Source organism: Halichoeres trimaculatus, unplaced genomic scaffold (genome assembly GCF_033239565.1).
Source record: "Halichoeres trimaculatus isolate MK-OKI-2021-1 unplaced genomic scaffold, fHalTri1.1 fHalTri1_scaffold_19, whole genome shotgun sequence".
Classification (NCBI taxonomy): Eukaryota; Metazoa; Chordata; class Actinopteri; order Labriformes; family Labridae; genus Halichoeres; species Halichoeres trimaculatus.
Genome location: NW_027437197.1, coordinates 11788876 through 11812639, shown reverse-complemented (window position 1 = coordinate 11812639; position 23764 = coordinate 11788876). Strand labels below are relative to the sequence as shown.

Sequence of the window (23764 nt, the reverse complement as noted above, 5' to 3'; positions counted from 1 at the left end):
TTTGTTCAGCAAGTAAATTCTTGCCACAGAAAGAAAACAAAGTCACATCCACATGTGAAGAGGAGAAGATATTCCAGGCTCTGAGTTTGATCTTTACAGGGCCTGTGACAAAACAGTCAGTTATTAACAATGTTTCAACACTTATTAAGTCTGCACAACATACGCAGATGAAGCTCAAATTTTTTGGTATTTATGGAGGTTAAGTATTTTATAGCCACCTAATATACAACTGAGTGTTACATGCTTCATACCTCTCCAATATTCAAGTCTTTCCATACTTTCAACTGGTTTGCCAATGTAAAAAATGTCACTCCTTTTTTTCATTTCTCTCATCTCAGAGAATGAGATGTTGTCTGTTGTCAGAAAAAAGAGGAGCAGAACAGGAGCCCCACTTTGGAGCGAAACACCAATGGGAATATGGGAAGAGTCTTCACAGTCAGACTGGTCCAACACAGAGGCCTGAAGCCCAGTGACTTTTTCCAGCACACAAACCTGCAGTGAATTAAGCATTGGAAAACGATTCTGTTAACTTCATTTCCCACTATTTTTTTTTCTTGGGCCTCCTTTTTCACTGAAACCTAGTACAGGACCAATCACTGCAAACTGTTTCAGATCTTGCACTACTGGCCCACTCACATAAAGTGACCTCATATTAATCTGGCTGCTTTTTCTTCTGCTTCTTTTTTTAAACAGTCTGAAAAAAAAAGTTTTAAACTCAGTCTCACTATTAATAATAATAATTGATATTGATTTTTTTTTTTTTTTTTTTTTTTTACAAGAGTAAAGAGGAGTGATGAAGCCACTGAGTTGTGGTATTTAAATATATGCAGCTAATTATGTAGTGGAGCTCTAAAGGTTAAATTTGATTTCTAATAACAAGAGGCTTTCACTCCAAAATCAACTGCTTCATCAAATGATCAGAATGTTAAATCCACAGATTCATATTATTTATCTCATTATCACACATCAGATTTTATACTTTAACATGTTTTGTGTTGTATTGATAAAAATAGCATGCCTTCTTATTGATTGTTGATTTACCTTCAGGTCTGCAGACGTTTCAGGGAATGTGACCGAGTTGGATGCACAAAGAGTCAGCTGGTGGCAGCCGGACCCAAGCTGTTTCACCATTTCTGCTCTCACTGTGACATTCTGGGGAATATTTCCTTTGACTGCAGTGAAATCTGACAACAACATTTCACCTCTCTGAATTCTGTATGTCACATTTGTACCTGTGAAAAGTAAGGACAAAAGAAATGATTTCTATAATTTAAATCAAAACTACACCTTTGAGGAAAAGAAACACATATGTGCTAGCACCAAACCCAGTGCTGTAAACACGCTCACCTGAACATGATGCTTTTAGATAATAGCGATACTCACCTCTTTTTACCTCCATTTGAATCTGAAATGGCTCTCCTTCGAGGGCTTTGCAGTTGGATGCATGAAAAGAAGACCTCTCAGAATAGCACTTAATTGGACCAAACTCTGTGACTGCCTCTTGAATGGTTATTATTTCCTGAGCTGTGATGTGTATGTCACCATGGCTACATTTAACTACGTTGAGAAATGTGCCTGGATGTGAATATTTGTATGTCACAGTGCTCCCGAACCTGGAAATAAAAAACATAAAAGAGAGTGAGGAGTGGGCATGGCACACTCCTTTGTTTTATCTCTCTGTCACACAATAATAAACACCTCAAATAGTTCCAAACCTCATACATGCCAAATTTTGTTGTTAGAATCAGAATGAAAAATCTTTTCTCATAGACATATTTGACTTTTGTTACGAGAGTTCAAGCAAAAAGTGGTGGATCACATCATACCTTTGTTTACATTTAGCAGCTGTTTGGAATTACGTATAAAATAAATACTTTCTTGACTCAGATAGAGCCTTGTAACTTAACATTCTTATTTTTTTTATGAAAGAAATCACTCCGCTACCTGTTGGCTAGGATAATAAATGGCATCCATTATCACTGACAATGTTGATGTTCAAGTCTGTCAATGAACATACAGTACATGGTAGCTGTTTCCTTTTAAAAGAAATTGAAAACAACATATATCTCACTACTTTGTGTTGTGGTAATGCCCATTTTTACTTTTTGGTCTGTACGAGTAGCAAGAACAAACACTGAGATGGACTTCAGTGTGGGTGTAAATGTGCAATGGCTCAGCCTCTTTCCACACCCTCAGGCTAAATATTTCATTTACTGTGAACACAAAATGGCACTTTGTGTAAAAATGAAAGTTATCTTGTGAATAGATAGTTTGTCAGTTGTCTTATTTTCTTTGACAGCTTTATGAGCTGAAAGCTCTCTACATGGCTTCTTTCATCAAAAGTCATTCTTACATGCAAAATATGCTGCCTTCACTGAACAATAATGGTGTGCCTTGTTCAGCAGGATAAAAGCTGCATGAGCCACTTATATATATAATACCAGCTAATTGCAAACATTTAGATTATATTGTCTCATCTAATTAAACTATTGTGCTTTCACCATTATTGATGTGAGACTCAAGCAATGTGTTGTTTTTAATATCTATTTATGTATTTATTTTTATCGAAGTATTTATCCATTTGACCCCTGTAGTTCATACTCACCCTTGTGTAACACGCAGATAAATAACATGCCCATCTCCAGTACTCAGCATGCAGCTGAGGTAGCCCTGCGGCAAATCTAACAGCCACTTCACTTTGATGGTGACAGCGTCATAAACAGCAGCCACAGTGCTGGCTGACAGTGTGAGCCCTGGGGAGAGAAAATGACCGGTACGTATTTATATATATATGCATATGGAACTATAATTGGCTTTTATGAAAAGATGGATAAAGGGCAGAGCAGAATGAAAACTTTCAGACCTTCATGATTGTGGAAATTGCTGACCAATGTGAAACACATACAAAAATATCTATGAGAATAGGGGGATTAAAATCGTTCTGACATACCTTTTTTACAGTGGTATTCCACAGAAAGGTAACTGCCAAAATGGGGACATAGCTCACCAAAGAAGTCAGCAACTTCAGTGGTCCGGCATACCTGGCGGCCCTGACAGAGAGCTGGGAAACATTTTTTCACCATACAGTAATCATTAACTGCCAACAAGTAGCAATTATATGTAACAATGAGAAAATTTAATCACAGTGGTTCACATTCCATTATATAACAGTCATAAATGACTCACCAAGTCAAAAAACATGCACCATAATCATAGCCTGTCTGTTTTGATTTGAGAATAAACAGCTATCACAACACTTCACCTTTACTCTCTGAGGTGTTCACAGTCTCCTACTCTAAGATCCAATGAGCTAGGAAAACAAACACCATGTGAATGCTTAAACATCTAATCTTAGAGGTTTGTGTTACATAAGAAAATGCATGTGGGCTGTTTTAGCACATCAAAACCTCAGCAGGATAAAAGGGACAGAGAGGTCAGTCTCAGCCTGAAGGGTCTTCTTCACTACAACAGGTCCTTCACAATGTAACTAAAATCTTGACAGATTAACAAACCACTACAACAAATATTTCTGCCATTGTTTAAAAAAACACACACACACATATATATATATAAATAAATAAATATATATATATAATATATATATATATATATATATATATATATATATATATATATATATATATATATATATATATATATATATATATATATATTCGCGTGTACAAATTCTACCTAAAAATGTAAAGTTCAACGCTCATTTTACACTCAAACAAGCTACCATTGCTATGGTCATAGCTCAAAGCTCATCTCATAATCTTTAACATGTTAAGTAGACTAGACTTAAAAAAAAAAGCTACCTTAATTTTTTAGGCCTCTCTTTTCAGTACAGAGTGCTTTGCATCAGTCCTTTGCCCTCAATCACTCATATATCCCGAACTTAAAGGTCCCATATTATGCCTTCTGCAATTTAATATGGATCATTGATTTTTTCATGAAATGGTAGTAACATGTTTTGGTTCCAAAAAGCCAATAAATCAAGCACAACAGCATTGTTTGCAGGCTCTCATAGCCCCTCTGCTCAGAACGGTCTGATTTAGTGGGCGTGACCTTCATATAAATGAGCCACCGCTAATACCGCCCCGCTCTTCCGCGCCTCTGAGAGCGGCGCCACGAGCTCCGAGTGCACAATGTTTAGAAAACAGCAAAGCTTGTTTACTGTAACATTACAAGCTAAAACAACAGGCTAACCGCAGCTAAAGTTAGCATCCTGAAGCTAACACAGAGACAGGGGGGACACTGAGGAAAAGCTCTTACATCTGCTCCACAGCACAAAGCATTTAAAATACTCACATTGGTGGATGGTAGGTAATGCGCCTGGATTCAGGACCAGCTTATTCGCTAGCCCTCTGTTGTGCTGTCTAAAGTTGGAAAAGCAGTCGGCCTTGAAGTGACTAGCACACACATGCACAGTTTTACTGAGTGTAGCTGGCACATGATAAATGAACTCTAGCCACTTAGTCTTGTCTTTTTCCAAGATGGGGAGCTTGTGCATGGAACTATGTGGCTGTTCACAGCCAAAATCAAAGCAGAAATGGCCCATTCAACTATGGCATTCTCCAGCATCTCTCCAGCAGCGGGGAGGGGGAGTGGGCGGGGAAGGGGTTCGGGGGTATCTGGTCCGGTGGACCAATCAGGTAAGACTTGCTCCTGATTGGTCAAAAAGGGAATCGCTGACGTCGGCAAATCTCCGAAATCCAAACAGCTTGTATTAAATCAGAATTTTACATTCACAAGCACTACTCAGTACAGGTTTTACCATTAAATATCACATTGTTTGGGCTGGGAGGAAAGCCAAGACCCACAAATTTCACTAAAAGACTTAATAAAGTGATTTTTGCATAATATGGGACCTTTAATGACATACAGTGTGTTAGACTCATATGGAACGCTTTATGTTTCTTGTTAAGCTTTGAAAAATGAGACCACAGCATCTTTATCTCTGATTACACAGTGCAATATTCAGCCTTTTTTTATTTCTACATAATCTTGAATGTAAAAGTACTTTCAACACTGAGTAAGTAATCAGGAAGTTCTCTTGCATTCAGTGTAGTCTACAGTTTCTCTCATCTGCTCAGTGCGTGGCTCATATGATCTGACTTTACACTGTTATACACAGAGAGCATTATTCACTGCGTGGAACAGCATGGCAGATAGCCCTCAAACAGGATGAGCAAGGTTGGAAAAAGAATAAATAGATGCCCCGCTTATGTCATTTATTAAACCCATAAGTCAATATTGACTCTAGACGGTTAGGTAGCAGTCGTGTATCTTTAAAGCAACCTTTTTTCTTGTCTTCCATTACCATCCCGAGGAGCAATTTATTTTTGCAAACAGTCTGTGGGAAAGCATAATCTACTTAGTGATGATTGTATTGGATTTCATGTCAGTTTTCAGCCATTCAGAACCTTTTGTTGGACATTAGTGCTTGTTTTCCTTTTCTAATTTATTTCTATTGACTTCAGCACATCACAGGAGAGATGATGATGATGTGAAATTGCCTTTTGTGCAGAAAACATCAGTAAACAGCTCTGAGTCATAGCATTCAAACATTGTTACAAGATGAGCAAATGAATTGAGAAAAGCAAATATTTGACCTGTTAATGTTTCCAGAGCATCCACCCAGCCACACTCATGTCCTGGGGGTGTCATCAGTGCAAAGTGAGTGGTTTGACAATAGTGCATGTTTTTCCTTCCGTAGAAACCCCCATCGAACATTAACACTTGACCAGAGCCACACTGCAGAGTGCTGTGATGATCTGCGCATACAATAGATCTGCCATATTCTGTGAATAGTGGAAAAAGCATCAGAAAGTGCTGTTATTTTACAGAACTTCTCAGTTTAATCTGTTTCTCTAACAAAGTCCAGAGCACATACCAAACTGACAGACAAAGTGCTGCTGTTTGCTGCAGTTCTTTGTGGCTTTCCAGTGGAAGTCAGAGTCTCTCAGTATGTATCCACATGCTGCTCCTGCCTGAGAGCTGTTCAGCCACTTTGAGTAAGTGATGGGTGAATCATCCAGCCAAGAGAGGGGACCTGAGGAATGACACAACAACTGAACATGTGTAGTGTGAGCTGAAACGCTTGTATGCAAAATGACTTCACCTGTAAAATAAGATTCTTCTCATTTTTGTTCTTTTTGGAGAAAATCACAATATTTACTGCTTAATGTTGATAGTCAAAGGCAGGACACAGAGAACTCTGACTCACTATCACATTTTTTACTCTAATTAAACCCATAACAAAGAAGGAAAAATACATCAGACGGCATCCACTGGGGTAGACATGTAGAAGAGAAACTGAAACTTAAGCACTAGTCTCATGACCCAAGTATTGATCAATAATGATCCCAACATTAACATTAATATGTGTGTATCTATCTATCTATCTATCTATCTATCTATCTATCTATCTATCTATCTATCTATCTATCTATCTATCTATCTATCTATCTATCTATCTATCTATCTATCTATCTATCTATCTATATATATATATATATTAAAGAGACGCACATCAAGAGGCAAAGAGCCACATGTGTCTCAAAAACTGCAGGTTGGCCACCCCTGTATTAGGCCAATCCAAAAATGGACAAAAATAAACAAAAAAAGGCTAAAGATACTTATTTGAGGTGATATTTGAAAGTTTGAAAATCCAATTGAACAAATTGCCTAAACATACTGCCTAAATCACCTAGCTTCCCAAATGAATTCACTGCCATTGCTATCATTGCTGCCACAAGACCTCAGAGGTCAAGCCAGTATAACAAGGAAATCTGGAAAAAAGGTCAAACATCTGCTTGGTTCTACAGTTGGAGAGTCAGAGTGAATATATTATTTACTATGTTTATTATGTATGTGGATGCTGGGTGCTCTTTAGTGGTGTAGGTTGCACCCTATGAGGTTAGCCCTTTGCCTCGACATCAGTGCAAACAAGAGTTCACCCTTAATGTCTTTTCTAAGAACTTGATAAATATAAATGATCATAATGAACCATTTATTTGTAAAGTAGGTGTGCTTAGTGAGGGTTTTAGCTATTCAAAAGGCTGTAAATGCTGGAAAACTCAAATTAAGAAAGCTATTTTTATAGACAGACTAAAATGAGAAGAACATGAGTTGTTTGAACAAAAGGCTTTTACAGTCATTATTGGCTTTTCTTCTAAATATTTTGTTCAGAAAATTAAAATCGAATTCAGTGTGCTTAAAAATTGATAAAGAGAAACCCTCTACCTATTAAACTGCTGTGAATAATATTAGGATTCTGTACACATAATGAGATGTTTCTGAAGAGGGGTGCCACTGAAAGTTTTTCATTTTCAAATTAAAACTAAGAACAAACGGCAATCTGTGTTTGCAGTACCAAAAAAGCAATAATGTGTTATATGAGATCTGTTATATTAAATGTAATCTCTGCCTCCGTCTTTGTATTTATATTAAGGCATCTTACCAAGAGGGGATTGCAGATTCATATTGGTAGAAGGTGCTACCCCGATCCAAATGTCTGTCTTTGGGTCCAAGTGTCTTTGAAGGAAATGTTGAGTTTCTTCATCTGGGATAAAAGCAAGGTGTCCGCCACTCTGCTCACACCAAGCCTGAGCACCATAAAAAGTTTTCGGGATATCCACAAACTCAAAGCAGGAGGGTCCAAAGGCCTTTTGGTGCTCCTGACAAGATGCATTACTCTTCTTTTCATCTTTGGCACAAGATAGAAAGGGGAATATCATCAGGTAGAGCAGCAGCACAATAATACAGCACATATTTTCTCTTTCCATTTTAAATAGAAACTATGCCTTCGTCTCAGCTCTTTGGTGAGATCACAACGGGGAAACTGTTGTCTGATGTCCTCAAATGTGTACTCTGCTCTTAAATGAGTGTGACTTAAGCCTGCCTCACATGCCTTGTTCTGGATGAATGGAAAATTGCTTTTTTAAAAGCCAGTGATAACATTACTTTGTACACATGCTGCAACAAAGGAAACCCTGGAGAGTGGTCAAGCCGGTAGGCAGGGCAGCTTTGGTTGAGCATTGACGAACAATGCACCATCTTTAACCAGATGGGTTGAGAGGCTTTTTAGTCAAAGAATCACACCATATCAGTGTACAGTGAAAGTGGTTGATAAAAGCATGAAAAACAGAACACTGCTTTGTTTTGATGAGGAATTAAAAGTCAGTTGAATTTTTTTTTCAATATAGTTGAATATTTGGTTCTGATTGGTCAGTAACAGCAACAGTGTGCTGTAAAGAAATACATAATCCCTGAATGCTATCATCAAATGACAGCTGCTGGGGGTGCAGCTCTACGAGGTTTAAAGCCTATGGAGGAGCAGCTTTTGATATCAGTCTGCAAACAGAAGTCCAGCATGTTCATTTTTTCCATTATGTTTATAAACGTATAAAACAGCAGAGAAGAAGCAGGAGTGCTTATAGAGTGTGAGAAACTGTAAAAGTACGACGGAGGAAATTTCAAAATTGTAGATTAAAAAAAAGTTTAACAGATAAATTTACATAATGTGAAATAGGAAAAATTTTCATATTTACTGTACATAAAGTAAATTAGTAGAGGATGTATCTTTTCTTTCCTTTTAAACCTTAAATTCATTTCCAAACTGGTGTTTTGTGTCATGTATTTTCCTGGGATGAAGCAGAACACAGCAAGTTGTGTTAGAAAATTAATCCTGACACTGTGAGAAGGTCACTTAACTCGTACATAAGACTCATTTAACATGTAGCCTGGCATCAGACACTAGATGAATATTAATGTGCCAAATGTATGCACATAAGCATCTGTTTGTTAACAAGTTCACCATATGTACATAATGAGATGATATATGCAGCTTGTTTTCTATACCAAACTTCTCCCTGTGGATAGAGGTAAGTTAATTCACATACTATGACAGCTTTATGTAAAACACTATCCCTTTGACTGAATATCCGCATTAGTGATGCACACCATTCACTATTCAAACAGCATGCATGATGGGAAAGGAAACATAAATTAGTTCAAAGAATGCAACAAAGCACATCATTTCCTTCCAAAACTGGCATCCACTGCTCTCTCAAATGTGTCTGACTTTTCCCACAAAGGCATTTTTCTATTTGCACATAAAGGTTGTATTCAGCTGAGTACAAAGTGAAGGTCTGGTCACAGCATTTCCCTCTCAGCTAAATGAGTTTCAATGTGGTGGTCTCTCTGGACATGAAAATCATGAATTTCAGTTATAAAAATGCACATATGTAATGGTTCAAGGTGTCTAATGCAGCAGCAGAATACTGTTTGTGTGGTAGTGGGTGTACAGGCACTGACACTCCCTGTCTGAATGAGTACATGGGTGTGAGTCAGTTTCTTAAACCCATTCGAGGTTCACTCAATGGGAAGAAAAAAAAAAGGTAGGGATCTTAGAGGAAAGCTAACATCAAATTTACCTTTATTCAAGTTTGCAAGCTAGTTCTTTTTTTTTCTTTTTCCACCAATCAGCCTCATATAGCCACGTACAGATACTACAAGATATGAACATGAAATGAAGCAGAGCTGCCATTTTTTTGTAGACGCATCCTCCTCACCATCTTATTTCTTCTTGATTTAAAGTACATAAACATTAAGTCAATGCTTCAACTCAGTGAATGAGCACAAATTCAACACTTAGCTGATGGTTGGTTGGTTTGATGGACACTTTCCCAATGGTTTGTGTTCCAGCTCAGTGATAACAGGAAGAAAACCAGCACTACAAAGGTGGAAACCTGGACTATAAACTGAGAATGAGAGGCAGACAGACAGTTATTTCCTGTTATCCTCCACATCATCCAGATGGCTATGCTGCCTCTGATGTGTTCAGGGTCATTATCTGCTTGTCAAACACTTCAATTCCCATTCATTCTGGGTTTATATTACATTTTTATGTTCCACCTTCATGGTTTTATTTTTTGTTTTTGCCTCATCATACTGTTGAACTCATCCTTACTCATCCTTGTATAACATGATAGGTATTATCATCCCTTTTCACACTAGAAAAGGAAATGCTGGGTCAGTATTCACAGAAATCATCTTTCAGCTCATCATGGTTGTTGCTGTTGTTGTTGTTTAGGAATGCATACATACACATAGCCCCAGAAAGGGAAAAACCAACAAACAAAAAATTAGAATAAAAAATACTTCCCCCCAGTGGACAAAAAATCGAATGCATGCAACTTTGTGACAACCATACTGTAAAGAAGGGAAAGTTACTACCTTTTGGCTGTTGCTGGAAAACAATGGGAAAAAACAGCAAAGCAAAGCAAAAAAACAAAAAAAAAAAATTAGTTTTGTTCAAAGATAATCTCAATAATAAGATTTTAATGGCAATATGTTTATCAGGAAAAAAAAACAAAAAAAAACAAAAACAAAACAAAAACAAATTCAAACTACATGCCTTCAGTTTTAGCTTAATACATTTTCACTTGAAAAAAAAGAAGAAAAACACAGCAAACAATTTTTTTTCTGTCTTTTTTTTTAATATACCCACATCCACCAGACAAAGACAGTCCCGTAAAAGAATAAATGTAAGACGCAAGGTCCAATTCAGAAGAGGAACTTGTTCAGGGCATTAGCCAATAACACTAGATGGATAAAATACTAGAAATCACAACACACATAATGATGACACTGAGATTTCTACAAGCAGAAAATAAGGAAGTGAAGTGACTCAGAGGAAATGTCAAACAAGCTGATCTTTCTTGAATGCTGCAGACACTCTGTGCTGGGTGAGAGTTGAGAGGTGAGCAGTTATGTAGGCAAACTGGTTGGCAAACTGGTTTTGCAAGGGAACTTACATTTAAATTGTTTTCAGAGTGTCATACTGATTCCCGTACTTCAGAGTTCCTGACATATAGAGCTGTTCACAGCTACCCGTTTTTTTTTTTCAACAGAAACTGGATTACACATGAAAATCACAAACAATTATTGTGTATTTTTGGATATATGTGGATTTTCCGAATACTTCAGGGGTAAGTTTCTGAGTTCCTTATTTTTACATGGTAAAACTGAGCTGATGCTAGAGAAAACGGTTTGTAACAGTTTGTGAATGAAAAAGTCACTGAGTGAAAGCAATGAAACAAGAATTAAGCTTTATATTACTGTGTTTTAGGTTGAAGTCTTGACGTGATGTGCTATTAATCATTATCACAGCATAAGAGTTTCACCCACATCTATGTGTCAAAACTTGATTTGTTTGTTTGAACAAAAAAGCAGATGCAACATTGATCGCATTCTCTTTATTCACCATCTGATCTTCATCTCTCTCACAGATCTGTACAAACAATCTGTCACTCATCTTACCACTTCACTCTGAGTTTTTGTTAAAGAAACATTGCACTTAATACTTAAAGATCTTGTTTTGTGCAAAACCTGGGGCTTGACATCTAGTTGTTGTGCTCTAGACCTTCTTAGATCATGGGAAAACTGATCCCCAGCCTGCGAAGGACTGCGTTTGTGCTTCTGGGAATCGTTTTCATCTGGAATCTATGTTTTCCATATTTCATCCTGGTCTGTTGCCCCTTTCATTCTCTCTGCAAAACTTTCTGTGTTTTTTTTCTGCTGAGGACTGGCTGATTGTTAGCCATTCTTGGGTTGTAAAATTGATGTATTTACCATATTAAGTACAGAGCAAGATACTCAGTATGTTATCTACAAATTAAAGTTTGATCTATCAAAGCCTTCTGCTGCTTGCATTATGATTATGTCTTGCCTGGATACTTTCTTCAGAGAAATGTCAGCCAAGATGGCATCATCCTGAAGAATCTGATCAGACTATGGCAGGATAACAAACTCTTGATGGAGACAAGGAAGGGTAAAGAGAAAGGTGAGAGAAGAGCACCATCTTCAGTGTATTAACTGATGGAGAAGATTTTTTTTAATCCCATGGTGTGAGAAAATAATCTCAGGTATCCTCAGATTCTACTGTCTTCATGCACCCGAGCTAATTCGAAGGAGTAATGATCAACTGTACATCTTTTTAAATGTGCGTTGAAGAAAAAATATATTTTAAGTTGAACAGGATAAAAACACTGGGGAAAAAAAAGAGGGGGCACTATTATTGAAATAGAACAACGATGTTATAAATTAACCTAAGTGCATGAATAGATATGCTGTTCATGAATATGTTCATTGTGGGTTATAATAATAATAATAATAATAATAATAATAATAATAATAATAACAATTATTATTATTATTATTATTATTATTATTATTATTATTATTATTAGTCTCTTTTAAAATTGTTTGAAACTATATTTCTGGCATTGAATTTTAAATGAGAATATATTTTACATAAAACAATCACTTTTTTTGTAAACATTTGTGGTGTTTTTGTTTTACATATCTTACCTAATGGTTTGTATTTCTCCTTTATCTCCTAATTCCTCTCCTTTGTATTTCTCTCCCAGAGATAAGGAGAACAGATGTCAAGCTTGAGAATGATCTCCTGGACATCTTACCGCCACCTGAGCCCGGTAAGCATATTTTTCAGACAAAGTGTTTTCTTTCATTGAATGGTATTAGTTTGGTTGTATGTACTTGTCAGTCATGAGCAGGTTGGCCACGGGGATGCTAAGCAGCTTGGTTCCTTTGTTAAAAAAAAAAGTGAAAAAGTGAAGAGGTCCCATCTCTTGCGGCTAATAAAGTCACTTTTGACAAGTACCTCAAACAAATCCATCTAATTCAGAAATAATAATGTCTAAATAAATATTTTTATTTATCTATTTATTTTTTTGTCTCTAATTGGCTGAGTGCTGGCAGCTGTTTTCAGATGCCAGCCTTTTGAAAATATAACGCAGATGAATAATTTGTCAAATTAACACTCCCACCTTCTCCCCTCAGCCTTGGCCCCACCTCTGAGAGACTACAAAGAAGAAATTGCTGCACTTGAGGTTGAGATGATGGCACGGATTGAAAAGGAAAAAACAAGAGAAGAGATGATCAAAGAACTGCGCTCCGATAAATTACTACTACAGGAACAAGTGGCCCAGCTGAGGGAGCTGCTGAAGCTGCAGGCACAGAAGGAGAGGAATCCAGTCCCTCAAGTCAAACCTGGTAAAACATTTGACCATACAGTAACACCTAGTATCATTGTATGAAGCTAAATAATGGTGATAGAGTAGATATAGGACAAAATGTGTCAGCTAAAGTAGTGTTTGGATTCTAATGGGCCAACAGGCTGTCAAAGAAGTAAAGTAAGTAAAGATGAAAATACAAAATGTTAGATTTACATCAAAACACCCAATGATGGACAAAGTATGCAAATGATCAAGAATAATACCTGGACAAACTAACAATACATGAAAACTGAAGAAAATATCAGGCTTTCACATTGAGGATTTTCACATTCTAAGCAGCTGATTCAGTTAAAATTGATATGAACCATGCTCCATTTACCAAAACCTCAAACACTGACCAAAAGACTTTAGACTGTAGAAGATAAAAGTAAACTCATCAATAAAGTGAACAAGGCACGGTGTCCACTACACGGTAAAAATTTCTCTGATGTCTTTATGTACAATCTTTGTTTTACCTTTCACTGTTTGCCGAAGCTGGGAGTGATGTGAAATATTTGATCTTCATGTACTCTTATTAACTAGTTAAGTGTTTGTTCCACTTGAAATAGATCAGTCACTCTTTATTTATATAACTGCATTTCAAAACAAATAGTATCTCAAGATGCTTTACAAAAAAACATGTCTCTGTACCTACTTCACATTTTATTTATATACTACAAAGGTCCAACATCAACACAAAAAGATTCAGTCTAATCTCATCTTGACCCACCTGCTAAGCTACTCATTGGAATTCCTGGAAGCCCCCCTGAAGCTATATGTCGAGTGCTTTCCATGAATGTTTATGTGAAACTAGCACACAGTAGTGGGTGGTTAATGAAACTTAAAGGTAATACCTCACACATGTTGAGCATTTTGTTATAAACTTTGGTGTGCCCTGTAGTGTGCAATGTCTTGGCCTATTGAGTCATTTTAAGCACCAACGTATAATCCATAATGTAGAGTATGTCAGTGATATGAAGATAAATGCTGCACAGTTCAAAGTGATTCCAGGTCCAGAGGGCATTAACATGCTCAGCAGCTAGGGTGCATGTTAATGCAAGGTGTAAACAGATACGCATTCAACGCTTCATGGCTTGTACTCCACAAGTGTTCAAAGAAGGCCAAGGGCATCCTGGAAAAACCTGGTTGATTGTCTGTAGACCCTTGTTGCATGGATCTTTCAGCAGGCAAGAAGAGCGTCTCTCCCAAGATCAATTCAAATGAAACAGCTTGGACAAAATTTCTGACTGCTAGAGAATGAAGTTAATGTAGAATTCCGGAAACTACACTTAAGGAAATCTCAAAAAGCCAAGACACATTGTACGTGAGCAATTCTGTTCAGGGAGGACAGGACAGAAGATGCAGTAGGAAACATGGTGAGAGTGGATAGTGACCTGTGGGAAAGGGTTGCAGATTAAATTCCATGCCATGCATGTGAAGACTAACCTCGTACCAGCACGGCTTTACTTCACCGTAACTAGTAATAAAGTAATCAGTGGGACATTTGGGGTGTAGTCCTTCTTGCTGTCCCTTCAAGGACCAGGACAAAAAGGACCCAAAAAGAAATTATGAGAGATAGCAATAAGAATTTCATCTGCCAGGAAATGATTCACTTCTGCTCAATGGTTTTCAGTAAAAGGGGCACTGTGGTATCTCTCTGGTACAACTGCTGTTTTTTTTCTTCTTTTTTTTCAGGTGATCAAAATGAAGAGGATAAAAACTGCCCACTCCCTTCAATGGTTGGATATCCAGAATGCAAGGGCAAATTAAAGGTAAGCTCCTTTATCATTTTGAAGGCAACCTAACATGCAAACCTCTTGTATTTGTTTCACATTTTTCTCCCTTGATTTTTTTGTCTCTCCAGTGGATGAAGGCCATGTGGAATACAGATCCTTGTTATGCCAGTTACGGGGTTAATGGGACCTTTTGCTCTATCTTGATCTACCTCAGTGAGGTACCTCTTTGGTTTTCCAGGCCTAATACGACTCAGTGCATGCCTAGCATTGATCTCATCGTTTCCTGTGAATTGCCTGATCAAGGCTGAAAACTGTTTGTGTTAGTTGCACTGCCTTCTCTTTTTTTTCTGTGCTGTGTTAAGGTAGAGTCCTGGTGCCCTTTACTTCCGGGGAGAGTGAGGCCACCTCCAGTGAAAATCCCTGAGGTAAATGCAAAGACAGCCAATGAAGGTGTGATGTGGATGGTGTGGTGTGCAAAATGTATTAAACCTTTACTGCCAGTAAACTGGTTTAAATAGAAAGAAAACGCTTAAGGGGCTGAGTGCTAAATGAAATTTGCCCACTGAAAATGTACTCTTGATATGTGGGGCCGTTTGAGGGTGTAGCAAAATGACTTCAGAGCACATCCTTGAAATTTGAAGACAAGTGTCTCCCTGGTAAGCTGTAGTTCCAAAATATGTGTCCCCCGTTTTGAACTTTGGGTGATGAAGTGAGTAAAATAGTTCATTTTCAGGATTCTTCATGGACTCCACCTACTACAAATGAATTGTTTTCATAGAAACTCAAAGGACTCAGCTTTGGCGGCTCATCAAAGTGTGATGCCTGAAGCCCTCTCTAGGGGTCACTGCTGGTTGGAAATTTGTTTGATTTACTCAAAATTTGGTGTTGAGCTCAAAAAAGGTCTCAATAAAAACTTTTGTTTTGTCTTGCCACAAGCAAAGTCCAGAATGCCTCCAACAAGGAAAAAGTCTCCTCCTGGACACTTTTACCAAAATTCATTTTGTGCACTGCCAACTTGACTACAAGCTTTGCATGACAAGTTTCAGTGTGCTCTGACTTCATGTTGTGCCCTTCAGGTATAATAATTCAGGGCCTTTTGAGTGCTTGTTTTCTTTATTAATGCACAGCTGTGGAGTGCATCATCCAAATGTGCACCACACACTGAGGAGTAAGGGAGCTTGTTGTTATGACATTACTTGATGGGCAAATTGCTTTTGGGATTTTTTAAAAACCAGAATGCTAATCAGAACAACTGCTGCCATTGTCAAAATGCTTAGTATTGATAATAACAACGATGCATTATCCCATTAAACATACTAAAAGAAAATAACTCTCAGTCTTCAGTTTTGAGATACCAGATTTAATAAAAGAATTGAAAGAGTAATAAAAACCTTTAAAAATGATAAATATTTACAACATTACTTTTTTTTTTTTCAGATTTACCAGAATGATTCTGTACATGCTGTGGTACGAGACAGCCTCACAGGTTTATATCCTGCGCTGGAAAACAGAGCTGCATACCGCTGGATTCACCAGAGAATTCACAGCATGGAGGATATTTGGGTGGAGGCAGGGCGCTCTCTTTCAGCAAAGTACAATCTTACACAGCGGAAAGCAAAACAGGTATTTATTGCATCTGAACACAACATATCATCATAACAGTGCTCTAATCTGGCATGACCACCGATTCCAGATTAAGGTGTGTAATATGGTAAACCTGCTCCTGCTTATCTAAAAAGTCACTGACAGTTTTTCATACTGAGACAGGCTTGGTAAACTTTTTGAGGGACAGAAAGGAGTAAAGATTTCAGTTTGTTTAAATGGCATTCAAGAGCATCAGAGCTCTCTATAGTGTTCAATACATTCTTTAAAGACTCATCCAATAAACAAACTTTGACTATGATCAAGGAATACATCAGGAATGAGGCATATTTCATGGTAAACATTCTGGTTTCTGCTTGAAGTCAGAGTAGTTCTACAAAACAAGTTCAACCCATTAGGAGGGCAAGAGAAGTGCAATGCAGCCCACTTTCACAAGACCTAAGACTTAGTCTCGACGGCAGACTAATATTATATTTTTATGGATATATTCATGTGAATGCAGAAAGATCAAGTCCTATCTTGCATACTATACTGCTTTTTTACTATAAGAACGGATTGGACCTGAAGACCTGGAACGTATCTGTCCTTCTTGAACATTATTTTATCATTAAATGACGTACAAAGCCCATCAAGGCAGATGGAATCATTCTTTTTCTTTCAATGTTTTTTTGTGAGGAAAGAGCTCCCTGTTTCTCATCGACATTAAATAAGCTTTTTATTCCAGTAATGCAAGAACCAAGAAAAACTACTCAGTGGATGTGAATTATGTACAATCTTACTCTGTCTGAAGCCCTGAAAAGGATTGCTGAAATTAGTGCCTCAAACACCAAGGAGTTGGAAGGCTGAAAAATGCTGATGTGAGTGGTATATCTACTTTCCCTCACATGAGAATGGTACTTAGGTTTATCTATATTTCAAATGAATCGTACAGCTCTCTGTCATTACATAGATAAAGGGCAGTTGATAGGGATAACTGGCCATACTTTCTGAATCTCCCTAATACATACGTATGACTGGGATCCATAACCCCAGGACAGAATAAAAAGCCATTTATCTTCAATACATTATTCTTTGTCACCTAGCAAAGCTAGAGGATACTTAATGGTGCACTTTCATTTCACTCCACTCTACCCCTCACAGATTCTGGTTCATCCTGGTGCCCTGACAAAGGAATCTACAGTCAATTTAGCAGAGACAGCTTTTAGTGGGGGCCCCCTTGGAGAACTGGTTCAGTGGAGTGACCTCATCTCTACCCTTTACATCCTGGGTCACCACCTTCACCTGTCAAGCTCTCTACCTGACCTGAGGGAGTGAGTATGAATAGTAAAACAGCTTTTAGCTGTAGCCGGCTGTGGGGACAGCAGAGTAATGAACAGTTGAACACAACAGCTGGTTTGGACCTTTGAGAACTTTTCTTTGACCAGTATCTTTCTGCCTTTTTTCTCTCCCTCTCTCCCCTATGGTCCCTAGATTTTTGGGAGTGCCAAGTAACTGTCCAGTTCGTCATTCGAAGGTAGAAGTCAACCTGATCTATACAGATATCATTGGCTATCAACAGATCAAGAATCAGATAAAATCATGGCCTGATTTCAAGTGAGTGTAATAACAGTTTTTCACATGTATGCACATGTTATACATGAACTGTCTAGATATAATGTGTACTGGAGATGGTTGCATCATTTACAGTCAAACACATTAATGAGGCAGGCTGATGAGGCAAAACTTAAATGACTTCTGATAGAGAAATAAAAGTTCAGGAGACCCATATTTAATCAAAAATGGTACGGTGTGACATTTTATAAACTAAAGAGATATCAGGAGGAAAAAAGGGATATTCAAGAGTCATTATGCTTGGGCAGACATTCAAATGGATATGGCAATTTGAAGATAAAATTATGGAAAGAAAGGGAAGATTGTGCTCTGTCTCTAACAAGAACGTTTAGTGAAACTTTGATTGAATAGAAAATATCTTCTAGCACATAGAATTTGAAGAGGGATCTTTTTCTTGGTAAGGCTTCAGTAGATGTAGCAGTGACAGCCTGGCAATGGTCCAGGAGAATCTATACGATAAGGGAGTTACCCTTGAAAAATCTCAGTAAGTGTAATGAAACATCGAGATTTAAAGATAGTGACAGATGGATAAAGGAAAGAGGGAAACGGGCTCAGTGAGTCAGTTCTCCAAAGAAGTCTGAGCATATAGCAGCATGACTAAGAGCTGGTCCCCGTAGGGTTTGTCAAAAGAAGTATGACAAGCAGGCCTGTATGTGCAGTGTTCTGGAGGAGTATTATGGCACCCTGATGTACACCAGATATGATGGTGCATTAATAGCTTTGTAGGTCAGGAGAAGGGTTTTAGAATCAATCCCAGCGTAGAGAAGCTAGCACTTGAGCAATGGGCTCTTCTCCCAGTCAGTACATGAGATAGCTAGCTGAAGAGTCTTTAGGGTAAGATACACAGGATGACAGAGAATGTACAAGATAAAAAAAAACCGAGTATGTATTGACCTTTGTTATTTGTTATTGAGATGTATTCTCAGATCTGTTGTATACTTATGCATTCATGTCAGTGGAATAATATGTGTCTCTGAAGCTACATGCTGTTAATGTTAGGTCTTTAATCTTTCTGAGGTCCAGCTTCTGAATGTGGGTTCCTTGTTCACCCCTGAGAATGTGAGCAAACAGAGTGGGAGTATTGCACCATGAAGAATACTGATGCACATTACTGTCTGTGCTACCATTAATCTGAATGAAGATAGAATGTTTTCAAAAATTAATTTAAATGTAGTTTTAAATGACAACTTTTCAAAGCAACACTAGAAAAAATGGAAATCTTATCAAGTGTTTTGTCTTATTTTCAGTGGAAATGTCTTTTTAGACTTAAAACAAGCCAAATTCCCCTGACTTGTTCAGAAAAAATGTCTTGTTTCAAGTTGTTTGAAGACTCAAATGAAGTCTGAATTGCTTGAAACTAGTAAAAAAAAATATGACAATGGAACAAGAAAAATTACTTAAAAATTGGCTTCAAACTAGAATAATGTCTTCATACAAATAACTTTTCTTTCTGTCAATCAGGTGCATGGTTCGAGTGTTGGACTCTTTTGGTACTGAACCAGACTTCAATCATGCAGCTTGGGCCAAGACACACAATATGAAGAGTCCTTTTGGCAGCCTCGACCTGATCCCAAAGCAGTTTTACACCATGTTCCGTATGTTTGTTTCTTTTCCAATTACATATTTTATAACAGAAAAACATTCAAAAGAGGTTGTTTCAAATTGTTAAAAACAAAAGTAGGTTGATTTTCAGCACAATTCAAAATTCATGTTTGTTCCTCTCTAAATTGATGTGCTCACTTCTGTGTGCAGCTCACACGCCAGACAATACATTCCTGGGCTTTGTGGTTCAGCAGCAGCTGACCAGTCAGGAAACTGAGCAGCTCAAGTCAATCACACGACAAAACCAAGCGCTTGTGTACGGAAAGCATGCCAAGTTTTGGGAGGTAACAGATGACACTCTTACTTGTTGAAAAGGTTTTATGGATGCAGCCAATGCTTGGTCTACCTTCCTCATACTGAGGCATTTCTTCAGGACACACACTTGGTCAAATAAAGAATTGTTTATTGGTTTGTTGATTGAGAGATGCCCTTATTTGCCCTACTGTTCTCCTGCAGGGTAAAGAAGCATATCTGGATGTTATCCACAAATATTTGGAGATTCATGGTACGGTTGATAACAGCACTCTGATTCCAAGCTACGTGGAGAACCATGGCATTATCAAAGGCACAGAGGTGCAGACCCTGTTGAGACAGAGTAAGGTAAGTGTGTTAATCCTTTAATCAAATTAGTTGAAGCTCTCTATGTTTACCTTCAGGGTATTGGAGGCAGTTCAACTGCTATAGCACAGGTGAAAAAATTAAAAATAATAATTTCACAGATAATCTTTTACTCTTTTTGGGAAAAAAATGCCATACATTAGTCATTTCTGTTTTTTTTACTTACTCTGCATTTAATATGAAAAACCTGAAATCACAACCGGTAACATAAATATTTCAAATGTAAATTATTTATCATTTAATTACGCACGCCAACAGCTTCAGTGACAACCTTTCCTGTTTATTCTGACACAAGCAGAGTTGAATTCATCTTTGGTTTTTAAGGTGTTTGCTGACACTGTGTGGTAACCTAGAAGAGGTGCATGTCATAACTTAATTCAGTACATCCTTGTGTCTTACTCATTGGTTATAGGTTTTTGTTGGACTGTCTTTCCCATTTGAAGGCCCCGCCCCTCTAGAGGCTTTAGCCAATGGCTGTGCTTTCCTGAACCCAAGGTTAAATCCTCCAAAGAGCAGCCTGAACTCTGAGTTCTTCAAAGGAAAACCAAACACCAGAGAGGTCAGAGGTCACACCTAGAACTAATGCACTTAGCTTTACTCAACAATTAAATTACACTGAAATATGTAAAACCCAAAACAAACAGCAATACATGAAACAGGCATGTCAATCCCTGTGTTTTCAAAGATACGTTTACAGTGAATGAAAACTGACAAATAAAAGCTAATTTTGTGCAATTAAATGTAATGACTTGGATACTTATGTTGCAGTTGACGTCTCAGCATCCTTATGCAGAAGCCATAGGTGAGCCTTATGTATGGTTGGTAGATATGCACAACTCCTCTGACGTGGAAAGAGTTATCACGGCCATCCTCAATCAAAGTGTAAGTATCCGCCTTTTCTTAAACAGAGAAAGCTGGGCTTATTCCTACAAGAACTACTTTTATTTTTAAATGTCCCCGCTTTTAGTTTCTGCTTTTCATTTCAGATTGAGCCGTACCTTCCTTTTGAGTTCACCTGCGAAGGGATGCTTCAGAGAGTTAATGTTCTCCTTGAAAAACAAGTTTGTTTTCAAAAGAAAAACATCTATAATTTAATGAAGGCTCTGCTTTTTTCTCAAATATAAGCTGAACTCTCATGTTCTCATCAGGAATTCTGCAGCCGAACAAAGAGCTGGCCTCCACTAAGCGTGCTCCAGGTTGTGCAGGCAGAGGCGGGCACTTCTTGTAAACAGGCCTGCAGGGACAAAGGGCTCATCTGTGAACCTGCATTCTTCCCTCATCTTAACAGTGATACACACCTTTCAGAGTAAGTGCACACTTATCAAGGCACCCTGAGCTATGTAAACTGGAACTATACAATTACATTTTCAGTAGTTTTAAACTCAGATCACTTTTTGAAACCAGCAAACACCGAAGCATGTCAGTGCTTAACACGCAACTCCCATAAGGTCCAGAAAGCCCAATTTAGACAGTGAAAATCATCTCTGGCCTGACAGATGTTTTTTGGTCTCATTTCTTCACTTCTAAAATCTTCAGGGGGTTCGTTTTCCTGAGAATCATTCCCCACTCTCTCCCTGTTCCTACTCTCTCCGCTGTCCTATCCTCATTGATTAAAAGCATGAGAAAGCCTAACAAAAAACTCAGAAAACCCCACATACTTAGTGTTACTGCTCATCCCAATTTTTTTTTTTTTTTTTTTTTTTAATAAATATAGCACCATTTAAAAAGGCATATAGACAGGCTTTCTAACCATGCAAGGTTTGCAAAACATTGATACCATAAAGAAATAATGCACCAAACCCAAACTGCCTTACCCTGTGTTCTAAAAACTGACAAATGTTCTAATCTGGTTACTGTTATCGGTTCGGTAATACCTATTTTGGAAGGTATAGAACAGCAGTGTATATCCATTCCTTTTCCTGATTTGGTAATCTAGAATCAAGAATCAGCTGCATCCATAGACATCTTTTTTTCTGATTGTTTTATTGATTTTTCCCACCTCCATTAAAATTACATGTTCTTTATATCCATCCTGATGTGGTATAATGATGGTTTCTTTTTCTTTTTTTCAGCTACAACATACGTTGTCAAACATCAGAGAGTTCTGATAGTAGTTTAGTTTTTCCAGCTTACACTTACCAAAACAGCAGCAAACAGTGTCTCTTCCAGTCTGATCCCCTGCTCTTCAGCTGTGTGAGATCAGACCAGTCTTTGATTCGTGTCTGCCCGTGTAGAGACTACATCAAAGACCAGACGGCCATATGCAAGAAATGTGTCTAACTCCTGGTGGGGAGCAACAAACTCACTTGGCACATTCAAACAAATCTGGCATTCAAGCCAAGGCTCTTCTTGGAAAATGGTTCTCAAGGGATGTGATGAGATCACAAGAGTTATAGTGGATTTTATCTAAACTCCATTACATTTCATTGGATCTCAAGTAGCTGTGGCCAGAAGAGTCCAAACAAACAAATATACAACTTCAAGACTCAGCACCCTGGACAAGCTGGATAATAGAATAGGAAAAGAACAAATATTCAGGGTAAGTCCTCATATTAAACTGAAATAACCAAGTCCTGAACAAGAAATCAAGTTTTACAACTTATTTATTGGTTTATGTTTTGTATTTTGTATTGTTTTTTTATTCTTTCTTACTTTGGTTTTGTTTTACTAAGTTCATTAAATTTTGTTCTGGTACAGATGGCATGCTGCTAGAAAACAGTTGGTGTTTGTTCACTTACTATTTACAACCAACTGTTTTAAAACACGGACAGCTCTTCTGTTGGATTTGATGGCAGTTGACAACTGGCTTAAAGTACATTACTGGAGTGTGGAACAGGAGATTGGAAAGGAAGTCAACCAAAAACTATTTCAAGATAAGATTCTGTAAATCAAATCAGTTGTTCTCAGTCAGTTCATTAATACTTTTTTGTAATACTTTTTCTGATGATGATCCGAGGAGATTTTATACTGTGAGTTCCATGTTTTCATCACCAAGCTAAGATATAAGCTATTTTTTACACTCTATGAGTGCATGTTTTACCTTTCTGCTGTCTTACGACCATCCTGTTGAATTTTTAATGATTACTTGAAGACTCAGGTTGAGAGTCAGGTGACCACTGTCTTCTTCTTGAAGTTCCCGCCCTGCATGGCATTCCTGCCAATATGTTTTTGTACGTGGTTTCAATGTTGTCCCAGGTCTCATAAATCCAAAATTGCCAAATTTTGAGAATGTGAAGCCTTGTAGTAGTTTAAACTTTGGTCTCCTTAAGTGGTACTGTTTTGTCTGTTTCATGTGATTTCATCATGGTTTTGTCTGGCGATGTCTATTTTTCATTCCCCCTAACCCCTGCATGGGCAGGAACCCAAAAGGAGATTTCTTGTTACAGATGTGCTGATGGTGAAGAAGTTTGAGCATGTTATAAATTATTTCTTATACTTCTGAGTGCAGATAGATTTTCTAGGTCTTCTGTTGAGCCCACCTCCTTTTGTATGACAAACAGTGTGAGGGGC

At 37.8% G+C, this 23764-nt stretch overlaps 1 protein-coding gene across 1 annotated transcript; it reads left to right on the top strand.

Moving 5' to 3' along the window:
- Nucleotides 1–11442: 11442 nt before the first annotated feature.
- LOC141808654 (alpha-1,6-mannosylglycoprotein 6-beta-N-acetylglucosaminyltransferase A-like) lies at nt 11443–22534 on the top strand. The gene is made up of 18 exons (XM_074695327.1): nt 11443–11535; nt 11755–11851; nt 12438–12503; nt 12871–13083; nt 14781–14857; nt 14950–15039; nt 15184–15246; nt 16268–16444; nt 17564–17733; nt 17894–18016; nt 19496–19629; nt 19787–19920; nt 20093–20236; nt 20667–20813; nt 21023–21136; nt 21241–21315; nt 21403–21560; nt 22327–22534. Exons 1-18 carry the CDS (start codon nt 11443–11445, stop codon nt 22532–22534), a joined length of 2283 nt encoding a protein of 760 aa, XP_074551428.1.
- Nucleotides 22535–23764: the final 1230 nt, after the last annotated feature.

Bases quoted from the DNA above. Each gene is read 5' to 3' on its own strand.
- LOC141808654 (XM_074695327.1), top strand. From the start codon at position 11,443: ATGGGAAAACTGATCCCCAGCCTGCGAAGGACTGCGTTTGTGCTTCTG. The intron at 15,040-15,183 runs GTACCTCTTTGG...TGCTGTGTTAAG, and splicing joins TCTTGATCTACCTCAGTGAG to GTAGAGTCCTGGTGCCCTTT. The intron at 18,017-19,495 runs GTGAGTGTAATA...TCTGTCAATCAG, and splicing joins AAATCATGGCCTGATTTCAA to GTGCATGGTTCGAGTGTTGG.